The 12,424-nt window shown below is 39.6% G+C and overlaps 1 protein-coding gene across 1 annotated transcript; it reads right to left on the reverse strand.

Moving 5' to 3' along the window:
• Positions 1–400: 400 nt before the first annotated feature.
• Positions 401–11,520, reverse strand: CD79A (CD79a molecule). The gene is made up of 5 exons (XM_081962872.1): positions 11,380–11,520; positions 6,440–6,925; positions 3,398–3,516; positions 1,971–2,039; positions 401–1,614 (listed from the first exon to the last, which is right to left on the reverse strand). The coding sequence occupies exons 1-5, from the start codon at positions 11,432–11,434 to the stop codon at positions 1,492–1,494; spliced, it is 852 nt and encodes a 283-aa protein (XP_081818998.1). The 5' UTR covers positions 11,435–11,520; the 3' UTR covers positions 401–1,491.
• Between the last annotated feature and the right edge of the window lie 904 nt (positions 11,521–12,424).

The following is a 12,424-nucleotide window of genomic DNA, read 5'->3' on the forward strand; positions in this document are numbered from 1 at the left end:
GAGTGTGGGAAAAGCTTCACTGTCTCATCAGTACTGACCACTCACATGCGGACGCACACAGGAGAGAGGCCATATTCATGTAGGGAGTGTGGGAAAAGCTTTAGCCAATCAGCAAACCTGACCACTCACATGCGGACGCACACAGGAGAGAGGCCGTATTCATGTAGAAGTGTGGGAAAAGCTTCAGTGTCTCATCAGTAATGCTCCAAGTGGAGCCCAGTATTCATCAAGCTTGTCATAGGCCAACTGTCTAGTAGTGTTGCTAAATATATAAACATAAATTATGAAGTATTTTTGATATGAGTAACACATTTTCAGTACAGAATATATCAAAGTCATAGATTTTGAATCAAAAAATAAAGTTTAGTTTATAAAAAAAACTAATTAAGAAAAGGGGAAATTTAACATATGTTTGTATCACCATAGGATTATAACAGAGGATTGATTAAAACTGTCAAATGTTGAAGTGTTATCCCATGAAAATTGTTGGCACCCACTAAAGCCAAAACCCATTGTCCTTGGAATTTATCCCACCGCCACTTGTTTTTGCTACTGTTTGCTCTGTGAAAAAAATAAGGTAAAGTCCTTCATGTATTCACAAGCCTGCAGTGTAAATAAAGCTATATTTTCCCTTAAAGAATGGGAAAGTATTAAAATGGCAAATAAACAGTGAGGGGAAACATTGCAGTGGTCATTTGTCCTTGTTATTCCACCTTATCCTTTTATTTTTATTTTTTCAGATGTCATAAGAATTAATGTTCTACCAGGGAGAATTGTTGCTGGACACCCTAAACCTCTTATATTTTATTGTGTCATATAAACATCACAAATATTGTTATCCATTTATGTTTTTTCAGGGAAATGAGACATTTATTTTATTCCACCAGGTTTTATATTTAAGAAATGCTATATGCAGCTACTCCAAATATTGGATATGTGATGACATTTTTCTTTCTTTAGTGAGAACATACACACTACCAATTAGCACCATCCACAATAAGGCTTTTCTTTAAATATGAGATAATTTTTAAATGTTCACTTCAGAGGAGAAAATGTTAATTTGAAATGAATGCAAATATGATTTATAGATGTGCTTCTTTTTACTCAAATTGAGCGGTTGAAAGCAAGTATAAGGAATTAATGGATTGTAAGTGTCACCATATGTAATATTTAACCATTGCTCATGTTTCAGAATCTCAGAGATGCTCCTTTTTAAAATAATGGCAATTAGGAATCTGAATTACAAAATAGCATATAATCAGAGTATTTTCTTGTTTGGAAAAGCAAGGATATGTTTTTGCTTATTTCATTTATGTTATTCTATTCAAGCCAATTACTACTCAAGATTAAATTTATACAATTATTATTATCTAAGAATAGGAAAATACAGAGTCACCATTATATATATATACATTATCAGCAAGAGATATCAAAGAATTTTAAAATAACCATTTTCAATAAACTAGAAAATGACAACGAGGCATTTTAAATTCATGGTTTCTCTGGTTTCTCTAGCTGTAAATCAATCACTTTGACATTGCCTATGTCTTGGTAGGTAGCTTGTAAACCCCTGGAGATGTCCTCATACATTGAGCAATCATCCAGATTCAGTCCCTAAAAGGAAAAGACAAAGAGTTCATTATTCTGAAAGTCATATATTGAGGAAGTTAAGGCTAAAATCCTAAATGATTTTGGATTACTGAGCATGTTTGGATTACTGAGCAATTAATATATTTCCAATTGGAAAAATGCCTTCCATTGATGAATATCAGGAGCCCTCTTGTGCCCCCCTCCCTCTCTAGCGCCATCATAGCTACACTATCTATGTATTCTTGCACTACAGTTTGGAGTACTGTAGATGATAGTAGAATAGGTCTCTTAACTGGAACCTCTGTTTTCATTGTTATATAGCCCATTATTTCATCTCCCTTCCTTCTGCAATATGCCAATGAAACATTCCGTTGACTTACTTCATACAGATTCTCCTCTTCACAAGCTTTCTTCTTGGCCTGCAAGAGACGCTCATTTTCCCATCTCTTCTGCAAAGAAGACAAGACGAGACTAGGATTCATGAAAAGTCAACTAATATTATTCTTTAAGTTCTATATTTAACTTCAACTTTAGTGAAATTAGTATAAAATGTTTTAGCACTGTACTTACGTATTGTACTATACACAAATAACAACATACTCAATAGAAGATGCTTAAAGGCAAACTAAGTGCCTTACTCCTATAGTTTTTATCCAGTCTATGGTATTAAATGGGCATGTTCTGAATCCATTTAATCAGGGATTGTTATCTAGGAGTCCAGTCCCCCCCCCCCAATCTAGAAAAACAGGCTGCCCTAGATTAAATTCTAGTGCTCATGTTTCAGAAAGCCTCAAAGACCAGGCTGTGCCCAGGCATGGGGGTCAGGAAAGCAATGGATCCCACATGTTTTGTATGGCTTCTTACGCAGTCATATGAATTTTATACCTATATAGATATATTATTTCTGAACCTTTGTTAGCTGCCCAGAATAATAGTGAGATAGGAAGGTATATAAAACAATGTAAGTAAATAAAATCAACCAGGAAAAAATTGCATGCACAGATATTAAACCACAACAGATGTTTGAAATAGGCCTTCTCACATAGCTGAGTAAATTCAACTGTCAGATATAATGAAGAGCTTGGATGCAGATCTTCATGTTGGACCATAAACTGGAAGAATTTTAAAAAAACCCATTTCATTCAATATTTACTATAATAGACAGGATTTATGCTATTACGGAGCTGTTCTAAGCATACTGTAGGTAGGTCCACTGATTTTCATATGGAAATGGGTATGTAACAATGAATATTTGACAGTTAATAGGTGATGTATTTAAGACACAGGATGCAGTTTGTTTATACTTACAGACTGTGCCTAATTTTTCATTCCCCTGATGAAAAATCTGTTTGAGACTCACATATGACGCTTTGCATTTAATGATGGAAAAAATAGATATATGTGATACTGTAGGAATATTCTACTAATAGCAGGCATCAGTAAATTTTTATTTTGAGAAACCAGCTATACATGCCTCCTGGACATTCTGGGTATGTCACAGGAACAGTTACTTAGATTACTGCCAATTGGATCTGATGTAGTGCCCATATTGTGAAAAAAATGTTGAAAAGAAAGAAAATATAGTTCCAAGAATAATAATCTCCTAATGATACTTTTGAAACCAGTTGATCTTTCCATTACTGTAAACTGTCTGCTAATGCCTCTGCGAGGAAGCAGAACATTCTTTAACATGATGATCAAAAGCAGAACAAGATCTGGTGACTGGAAACTGCACAAACAGATTCAGAATGGGTCATACTATATATGCATGTATGGAAATGATACACGAAGGGAAAAAACAGCTCACCTTGAACAGCAGAAAAAGGCTAGGACCAATGGCACAGATAAGCAGAAGGAATCCCTCCACGGTGATAATCTTGTTTTTAATGGATTCACTCATATTCAGGAAGGAGACGGGGCGAGGTCCTAGAGCACAGCCAGAAATGGACAATTGATTTGGAAACCTCATAACATTCCTGGTCTTCCTATTTACCATCCACTCGGAATTCTCTTTTTCAGAATTATCTACGCTGCCAAGTTCATCTTGCTGCAAATCACAGCTATGTCTATTAATTCCCTAATGGCACTTTTGTCAAATACCAATTTTTGCAAAATGGCAAACACATTGACAAAAAAGACTGACATAGGTCAATTTTAAATCCCACGGTTGGATTTGCACAGCATTCTTACCTTAGCTAGTTTTAATCCTGGTTAATGGTGGGTGACTTATTTATTGTAATTACTGGCCATTTAGTAAACTGTTGGGTTTATCTTATTGTAAAAATCCAGAACATGGGTTAGTTCAGTAATCGGTTAAAGCACGTTAGTTAAACATAGGCAGCTTAAGAATGTTATTTGCTTGGCCCAGACTCGTTTTTTTTTAGCAGAAGTTTATATGCATTGATGTATGTATTTAAATTGCATATATTTCCCAGCCAATTAACCAACCCAAACAGGCAGCATTATCTAACTAACTATCCATGGCACCAAGTAGACTTATATTGGTCTTGTTGATGTGTTTTATGCACTTAAATGCATGTACCTAGAAGAGCATGGATGACACACAATGACCTGAAACCTTTGCTTGTTTAATTTAGAGTTCTATGTCAAGTCAGCGGTCTGGATTTCTCCTTTGTACATGTCTCTTCCTGCAACAGGTTTTGCAGACACCTCCTGACCATTTAAAAACTTCAAATTAACATGTGTGGGCTGGAGGTGCATCATATCACAGACAAACAATTTCAAAAAGGAAATGAAAGTTCCAATTCACAGCGTATTGTGATGGAGCATATCAAAAAAAGAAGACTGAGATACTGTAATTTTGAGCCAGATGAAAGGACCAAACAGCTACGTTGGGATCTAAATCTTGTGGAAGAGCATACAATAAAAAAAGGAATCCTCAACATCAAGAACTCGCCCCAATTCCCGTTCTCTGAATGGATTACATAAGCTACTATTATTTCACAAATAGACGTTTTTGTAAAAATTTAGTTCTAGAAACTTATAGATATCTTTATCTACAATAAATCTTTATCTATTATATTTTGAGGCTGAAATACAAGATGGGGAAGTGGCTTCTTAACCCTTTGCTTCCACCAGTAATAAATAACTAGTAGTCTATTATTTCACCATATGCCATATTCTAATTATTCTATAAATGAAACCGGAGAGACATTGATACCTTGTATTTTCCTGTCAGGTGATGAGGAATTTGACAAGGAAACCAGAAGCACGGATATTATTAGCTGGTTTTAAGTATTTGGCAAGTCAACAACATTGATCTGGTGTTTCTGTCATGCTCACAATAGAAAGTACTACAATACAACCATCTGTATTTAGACTGCAATATTTTATATATTATAAGAGAAGAATTTTTCATCTTCAGAGAACGATATAGTTTCTCTTCCCAACCTTTTTTTCCCTGCAGGATTTCTTGTTTCAGTAGATGGAATCTTCTATTTACATGATCTCTATCAGCTTTGGACCTTGTGTTTATATCAATCACTACTAACTTGCTTATTAATTGTATTTTAGCTCCATGCTTCCAAAGGCTATTTGTACATTTTCCCACTGAAAATTCTGTTTCCGAAAACTAGAATAACGGAAGATGTCTTTGCAACTAGCTCAATGACTATTAAAATAATCTCAGAGCTGAAATACTGTAACTCTTTGTGTGTGAGTGCATATGCATGCTACCCTCACACACAATTCAGTAGGTGACTCTGAGCCAGTCATTCTCTCTTAAGCCAATGTGTCTCACAGACTTGAAAAACATACCAAATAAAAATACTAAATCTAAAAAGCACACTGTACACTTCATAAACTTGTGTTTATTTATACTTCATAACCTGGAGCATGGAATTGCTTTGAGCTCTTAGATGAGGAAAGGCATTATCTAAATCTAATGGACCTCAGGCCTCAGACTTCCTGAATACCATTGGCTAACTCAGGATTCCCCAACCTCCAGTCCGTGGACTGGCACTGGTCTGTGAATGACAGAAACTGGGCCGCACAAACAAGTAAAGCCCTATCCACAGGATGCAGGCAGGATATGAAGCCACGCTCAGTCTGGTCCACGGAAAAACCTGTCTCCATGGAACCAGTCCCTGGTGCCCAAAAGGTTGGGGAGACACAGGGCCAAACTGAACCTGGTTTTTTTATGTTGAGGTCTAAGTTAGCTCTCTAAAAAAGTCTATAACACTGAGACAGTGTTATAAAATGTAAATAAAATGGAACAACTAATAGCAATCTATACATACTTGATTATACGGGTATTTAGCACCCCACTGAAAGACCTGAAGGGCCAGTTTAGGGACAGACCATCCTGGAGATGTTCTATATCAGGAGTCTCAAACTCAAGGCCCCTGGGCTGGATTTGGCACATGGGGTGCTTAGATCCAGCCCGTGGAGCTCATCTGGAAATAGCAAATGACCACGGTGTCTCTGCTAGTGAAAATGGGCCACGGGGGTAAGGGAACATCCCCTGTGTGGCCCGTTTTCAGCCTGCATGGCCTCCTGCAGCACCCTGCCAGCTAAAACAGATCACACGGGGGATGCCTGCAGACCCCCGTGCCCCATTTTGGCCAGCAGGGTACTGCAGGAGGGCACTCCATCCCGTCTCCTCCTTCCCCCTCCCCCTGGCCAACCTGCGGAGAACAACTCCAATGTTAATCCAGTCCTCCAAGAAATCCAGTTTGACACCCTTGTTCTATATGATCATTAAGAGTCAACGCTGACTCATTCAATCAATCAAAATGTAGGCTAGAGATCTGGACATCATTTGTACCTCTGCTCTCCGTTTGCAAGCGTTAATCGGTTCAACCCTTAGTAGGATAAGGTTTATACTCACTCCTGACCCACAGAAACGTCCCACAGGATTGCCCATGACCAATGGAAGTAACCACAAAGCAGTAGTACATGCCGGTGTCGTTCTTTCGGGTTGAATGAAAGGAGAGTTTTGACCAGCCCTGAAGGACGTTTGCAGAGACGATGCGGTGTGTGGTGTCGGAGACGTCAACATTCGTGCTACAATTTGGGGAGCAAGATTTTTTCCAGAAAACCTTTGCTTTTGCATCCTGTGGGGCCTTAAACTGACACTCCAGAGTGGCAGGATTCCCTTCCACAACGATTTGAGAGGTATCTACAGGGTTCACCACGATGGGCGGCTGGGAACGCTGTGGCATCACCGGCTTCAAATCCTGACAGGTAGGATCAGTTGGCGTAGTCGTTACAACGTATTCTTTGTGGCTTGCAGGGTTTTGATCTGTGCTATTGACTTCCTCTGTTGTTGGAATGGTTTTAGTGGTATCAGTAGTTGAGTTGTTACAAATACAGCCTGCAAATAGGAGAAGGGGGGGGAGAAATCAAATTTATCCATGCCCCCAAAGTCTTTTATCCAAGACTCTGGGCATGGATAAAACAGAAAATATGATTATAAGTATAGAAATCATCATAATCAATATCCTAAGATCTCAACATGCAAACTATAAGAGAAGGGAGAATGAAAAAATGCCAACAATGGACCATCTAAAAAAGTTTCTGGTTCCATAGGAACCCCAGTCCTGATTATTTAATTTTTTTTTCTGAAAAGGTATAGGACAGTCTGCTTGAGCAGGGGGATCGGACTAGAAGACCTCCAAGATCCCTTCCAGCTTTATTCTGATTGAACCATATGGTGGATTCACTCAACACACTGACTCATAAGTATAACAGCATAACAGAGCCGGAAGGGACCTTGGAGGTCTTCTAGTCGAACCCCCTGCTCAGGCAGGAAACCCTATAGTACCATTCCAGACAAATGACTGTCCAATCTCTTCTTAAAAGCCTCCAATGATGGAGCACCCACAAGTTCTGGTGGCAAGCTGTTCCATTGGTTAATTGTTCTCACTGTCAGGACATTTCTCCTTAATTCCAAGTTGCTTCTCTCCTTAGTTAGTTTCCATCCATTGTTTCTTGTCTTGCCTTCTCTTTAAACCCAGACTGGGTTTTTTTTATGGTTGGCTGGATGCTTGGAAATTCAGTAGGGTGAACCAGAGGGAATTTCTCTGAATCTTTGTATGTCGGGTTGAGGAATAAGGCACAAAAACGAAGGGGGGAAAAAGTCATATTTCCCAATATATCTTGCAATCTTTCCAATAACAAACTCTCCCCAGAGTGCCTTTCCTGCCTGCAAAGCCATTGAACCACATCTCCAGGACAGAATGCCGCCCCTTGTCAAAACCCCAAGGGGCTGCTGGTGGTTTTAGTTCCCTTTTCCTGCCTCTGTTGACAGGAAACAGAAGAGGACCACTTTTTTATAAGGCGGAAAGTTTATGGCCCCTCCTTGCAGGTATGCAGAAGTCCTTTCAGGGTAAGCTGGAACCAGATTTGAGACGTTTTCAGAGAAAAAATACCGCTAAATCTCTAAAAAGATTGTCCCAAAAGTGCTTTTTGAAAAGCTTTTTTTCAGAAGCTCCTTGGATGGGAAGTGAAACATCTTCAAGGAAAAACAAAAAAAAAGAAGCCCAGTTACCTTTTGAAAAAACACCTTTGGGACAACCATGACCTGTATGACTGAGAATCTCCATTGACATCCAAAAAGCTAGGGCTATGGAGAAGTACAGAGATGGCCTTGAAAAAGGAATTCCGCAACCATTATCTAAAACCCAGCTTTTCCTAGATAGACAGGAGTGGGTGAGGAAGAAACTCAATATTGTTCTGGCTTGATTTTCTTTAGTCTAAGGCAAGAAAGAGATAATATCTCTGCTTTCAAGATTTTTATTACATCCTCTGGCAATAAAGTCCTAATAGTTTATGCAGTATCTTTCCCAGATTTGGCCCATCTTGGGGGTCTGACAGGGATTTAGCGAACGTAAATGAATTAGATTTTTATCCTGCCTTTATTACCTGATAAGTCATTCAAGACAGCAAACATACTTAATCCTCCTTCCTCCTCCTATTTTTCCCACCACAATAAACCTGGGTTTAGCAGCTGAAAGAGAGTGACTGACTGACCCCAATCACTCAATCAACGTTGTTGCCTAAGGAAGGACTAGAATTCACCATCGCCTGGAGATTGGCCCAAAGTCATCCAGCTGGGTTTCATGCCTAAGGTGGAACTAGAATTCACTGTCTCCTGGTTTCTAGACTAGGATCTTATCCACTACACCAAACTGGCTCTATTGCTTTAGAGCAGTATTTTCCAACATCAACAACTTGAAGACGGGTGGACCAATTCCCAGATTCTCCAGCCAGCATTGAAGACCACACATCTTAAAATTGCTGACGACCTCTTTTCTTAAGAAAAGAGACTATGGACTATTAATCAATGGAACAACTTGCCTCCAGAAGTTGTGAATGCTCCAACACTGGACGTTTTAAAGAAGATGTTGGATATATTTGTCTGAAATGGTGTAGGGTTGCCTGCCTAAGCAAGAGGTTGGACTTGAAGACCTTCAAGATCCCTTCCAACTCTGTGATTCTACTCTATTCTACTCTACTCTACTCTGTGATTCTACTCTACTCTTGTTTTAGTTCTATTCTATTCCTTTCTGTTCTATTATTGTTTTATTCCTGTTCTATTCTAATCTAGTCTAGTCTAGTTTATTCTATTCTATGGAAATACCTGGAAGTAGGTCTCATTAATGCAGTGGAATGACTGTGTCTGAGCTGCACTATAAGATTATACATAGTTATTCAGGATACAGTAAGCCCCCTTAAACACGATGATGTATTCAATAGTTATACTGTATATTTTGGATCAATAAAGAAATCCATTGTCTTTTCCGAAGTCTTAATCAAACAGTCCTAATCTCACAGCTACTTTGTTTATCTGACATTGAGCCTCAAATCTACTCAATCGGATTCAATTTGAAAAAGAACACAGCAGTCTCTCTATTCGATCATGATGCCAAATAAGTGAACCCTAAGGAAATGAATTTGTTTATATTGATGGGCGAACAATTAATCGTTAACAGTTCATCGTTTCTCCTGTGAATAAATATAAAGCTCTCCAATGGTGATTACATTGGGGATCCCACATATTCCTCCATCCCGTATTCTTAGAATAATACTCCTAAAAGCATGAATCAAAAAAAAAAAAGGGTTAACATTGTATTAAGCCATGGTACCATTGTTTTTGACAGCATTGTGTGGGGAGGTTAGAGCAAACCATTGTTTATTTTGACAAGCAACAAGTCTAATTCATTTATTGATTTATTGATTACACTGTAATTAAGTATGTGCATATAACCATTCATTATGTTAAGTTTTCTTGACGTTCCTTGTTGATTTCAGGACACTATTCAAGACTCTAGCTAAGCAATAATTGTGCAATATAAAAAGAATATGAAGACATAGGAAAACTACCCCAAAACTGGCTCAAAAACAATGATTGCAAGTTGAAGTCTATTTTGTTTTTACCAGTGGTGAAATTCATTTTTTTTTTACTACCAGTTCTGTAGGCGTGGCTTGGTGGGCATGACAGGGGAAGGAGACTGCAAAATCTCCATTCCCTCCCCACTCCTGGGGCCAGCCAGAGGTGGTATTTGCCAGTTCTCCGAACTACTCAAAATTTCCGCTACCAGTTCTTCAGAACCTGTCAGAACTAGCTGAATTTCACCCCTGGTTTTTACCCTGTTCAGTATAGTTTGCTTCAAACCAGTTGTGTACTGAATATATTCAGCAGACATTTTACAGTATCCATTTTATCATGTTGTATTAATTTTAACTTTTACCCTTACCTACTAAGGATACAATTCTCTATCCATTTATATGGGTACAGGCACCTCTTCTTTAAGATATATATATATATCTGAAAGCTGCCAAAGTTGAGAAACACTACAGATACCAAAGATTCAGCCTTGCACTATTTATATACTACAGATTGTTGCAAAAAAAAAGAGAGAGAGAGAGAAAGCCCATGCAATCCTAGGTTGCATCAACAGAGGGATAGAATCAAGATCACATGAAAGATTAATACTGCTTTTTAAAGCCTTAGTAAGACCATACTTAGAATGCTGCATCCAGCTTTGGTCACCATATTATAAAAAGAGGTTGAAACAGCCCAGAAAAGCAACAAAGATCTTCTCTTTTCATCCTCTCTTAGTCAGGCTGGGTGACTTTCAGCCAACCACTTCTGAAAAGGTATCCCAAAATCCCTCAGAGACTTATCCATGTCACCATCACGAATCAGGACCACAATAGCCTCTCCCCCCCGCCCCACAAGCCTTTCCCATTTATAAAACCGATGAACCTTTGGGTTTCATCTTGAACCTATAGCAGGGGTATCAACTCAAGGACCGGAGCCAGAGCCGGCCCGCGGGGCACTTAGATCCGACCTGCGGGGCCACCCTGGAAACCCACGATGCTTCTGCCAGCAAAAACGGAGCTCAGGAGAGTCCCATTTTCGCTGGCAGAGGGTTGCAGGTGGCCGTGGCACCTGAAAACGGAGTTCGGGAGCCCGTTTTCATTGGTACTTCGCTCGGGCCATCACAGGTGTCCGTCCCCCCCCCCGACACGAGTGACGTCGATCTGGCCATGCCCACTTGCCCACATCTACCCTGCCCCCCCTGTCCCGAGATCAAACACAACCCTGATGCGGTCCTCAATGAAATGGAGTTTGACACCCTTGACCTTTGCAATTGCCCAACCGTACACCTGTATAGCACCATCCCCATGACTCCTCGGCCTTTAAAGACCAGCAACTTTCCAGAGAAATCACGAAGAAAGGGTTTTTAACTCGTAGACTTGGCTCCCTAGTCTTTTCACAGCCACCAGTCCTTCGGTTACAGCCGCGAAGACGTATCTTACCCGAAAGGGCTCCCAGTAGGAGTAGAGACCACAGATGGCATCGGCCAATTTCCATCCTGTTAAACTATCCCAGAGAGACGATTGTCCACGGCATCTATGCTGCAGTTGCTGCTGGACTCCACACTTGTTTTAGTTGTGCATTTTTTGTGTGTTCTTTTCCTGTTTTAAGTAGATTTCAGGCGATGCGCCTGGGTGCTCCCTTGCTCCACCCAGAGAAGAAGTTGGCCTGTTTCTGGTTTTTGTTTGTTATGCACCGAAGCTTCAATTCGAGGTCAGGTTGAGTGTCATCAGCTTCTGCAGCAGGGACAGAATTTTGTCCCTCGGACAGGGGTGTCCAAAGTTGGCCATTTTAAGACTTGTGGACTTCAACTCCCAGAATTCCCCAGCCACGGAATTCTGGGAGTTGAAGTCCACAAGTCTTAAAATGACCAACTTTGGACACCCCTGCCCTAGGACATTTCACAGCTAAAAGCAAGAATGTCTATTTACAAAGTTCTCTGCCAGCAGTTACCTGCCTGGCAGATGTGAAAAAATACAGGTATCTACCTGTATTTGATCTACAACCTTCATTTAGTGACCATTTGAAGTTATGATGAAAAAAGTGACTTATAACCTGTCCTTGCACGTACGACCGTTGTAACATCCCCACGGTCACATGAATCAAAATTCAGGGGTTAGATAACCAGCGTAGTTTTATGATGGTCGAAGCATCCCACCTGTTCAATTTAGCTGGCCTGGCCTAATCGCAGTTTAGTCCAAGTCTGTATTTTAAATTTTTAGGGGTGGGTTTTTAGGTTGTTTTTAATTTAATTTAATTTAAGGGTATTTATTTTGTATACGGTTTTTTATTGAGATGTCTGTACACCGCCCTGAGTCCCTTCGGGGAGAGAGGGCGGTCTATAAATCTAATAAAACTTAAACTTAAACTTATGTGATTTACAACTTACCCAGCCAGCTTTTGACAAACAAAGTTCAACAGTGGGAAGCTAGATTTGCTGAACAACTATGTGATTCACTTAACAACCGAGGCAAAAATGTCATTAAA

The sequence above is a fragment of the Natrix helvetica genome (genome assembly GCF_964273705.1).
Source record: "Natrix helvetica genome assembly, chromosome: 9".
Lineage (NCBI taxonomy): Eukaryota > Metazoa > Chordata > Lepidosauria > Squamata > Natricidae > Natrix > Natrix helvetica.

What these genes read in the sequence shown, in the direction of transcription:
- CD79A (XM_081962872.1), bottom strand. Translation starts at nt 11,434, where the DNA reads ATGGAAATTGGCCGATGCCATCTGTGGTCTCTACTCCTACTGGGAGCC. An exon ending in GACGTTTCTGTGGGTCAGGA is followed by an intron (nt 3,517 to 6,439) that starts GTGAGTATAAAC and finishes GCTGTGCTCTAG; the next exon opens with GACCTCGCCCCGTCTCCTTC. An exon ending in AAGAGGAGAATCTGTATGAA is followed by an intron (nt 1,615 to 1,970) that starts GTAAGTCAACGG and finishes TTTTCCTTTTAG; the next exon opens with GGACTGAATCTGGATGATTG.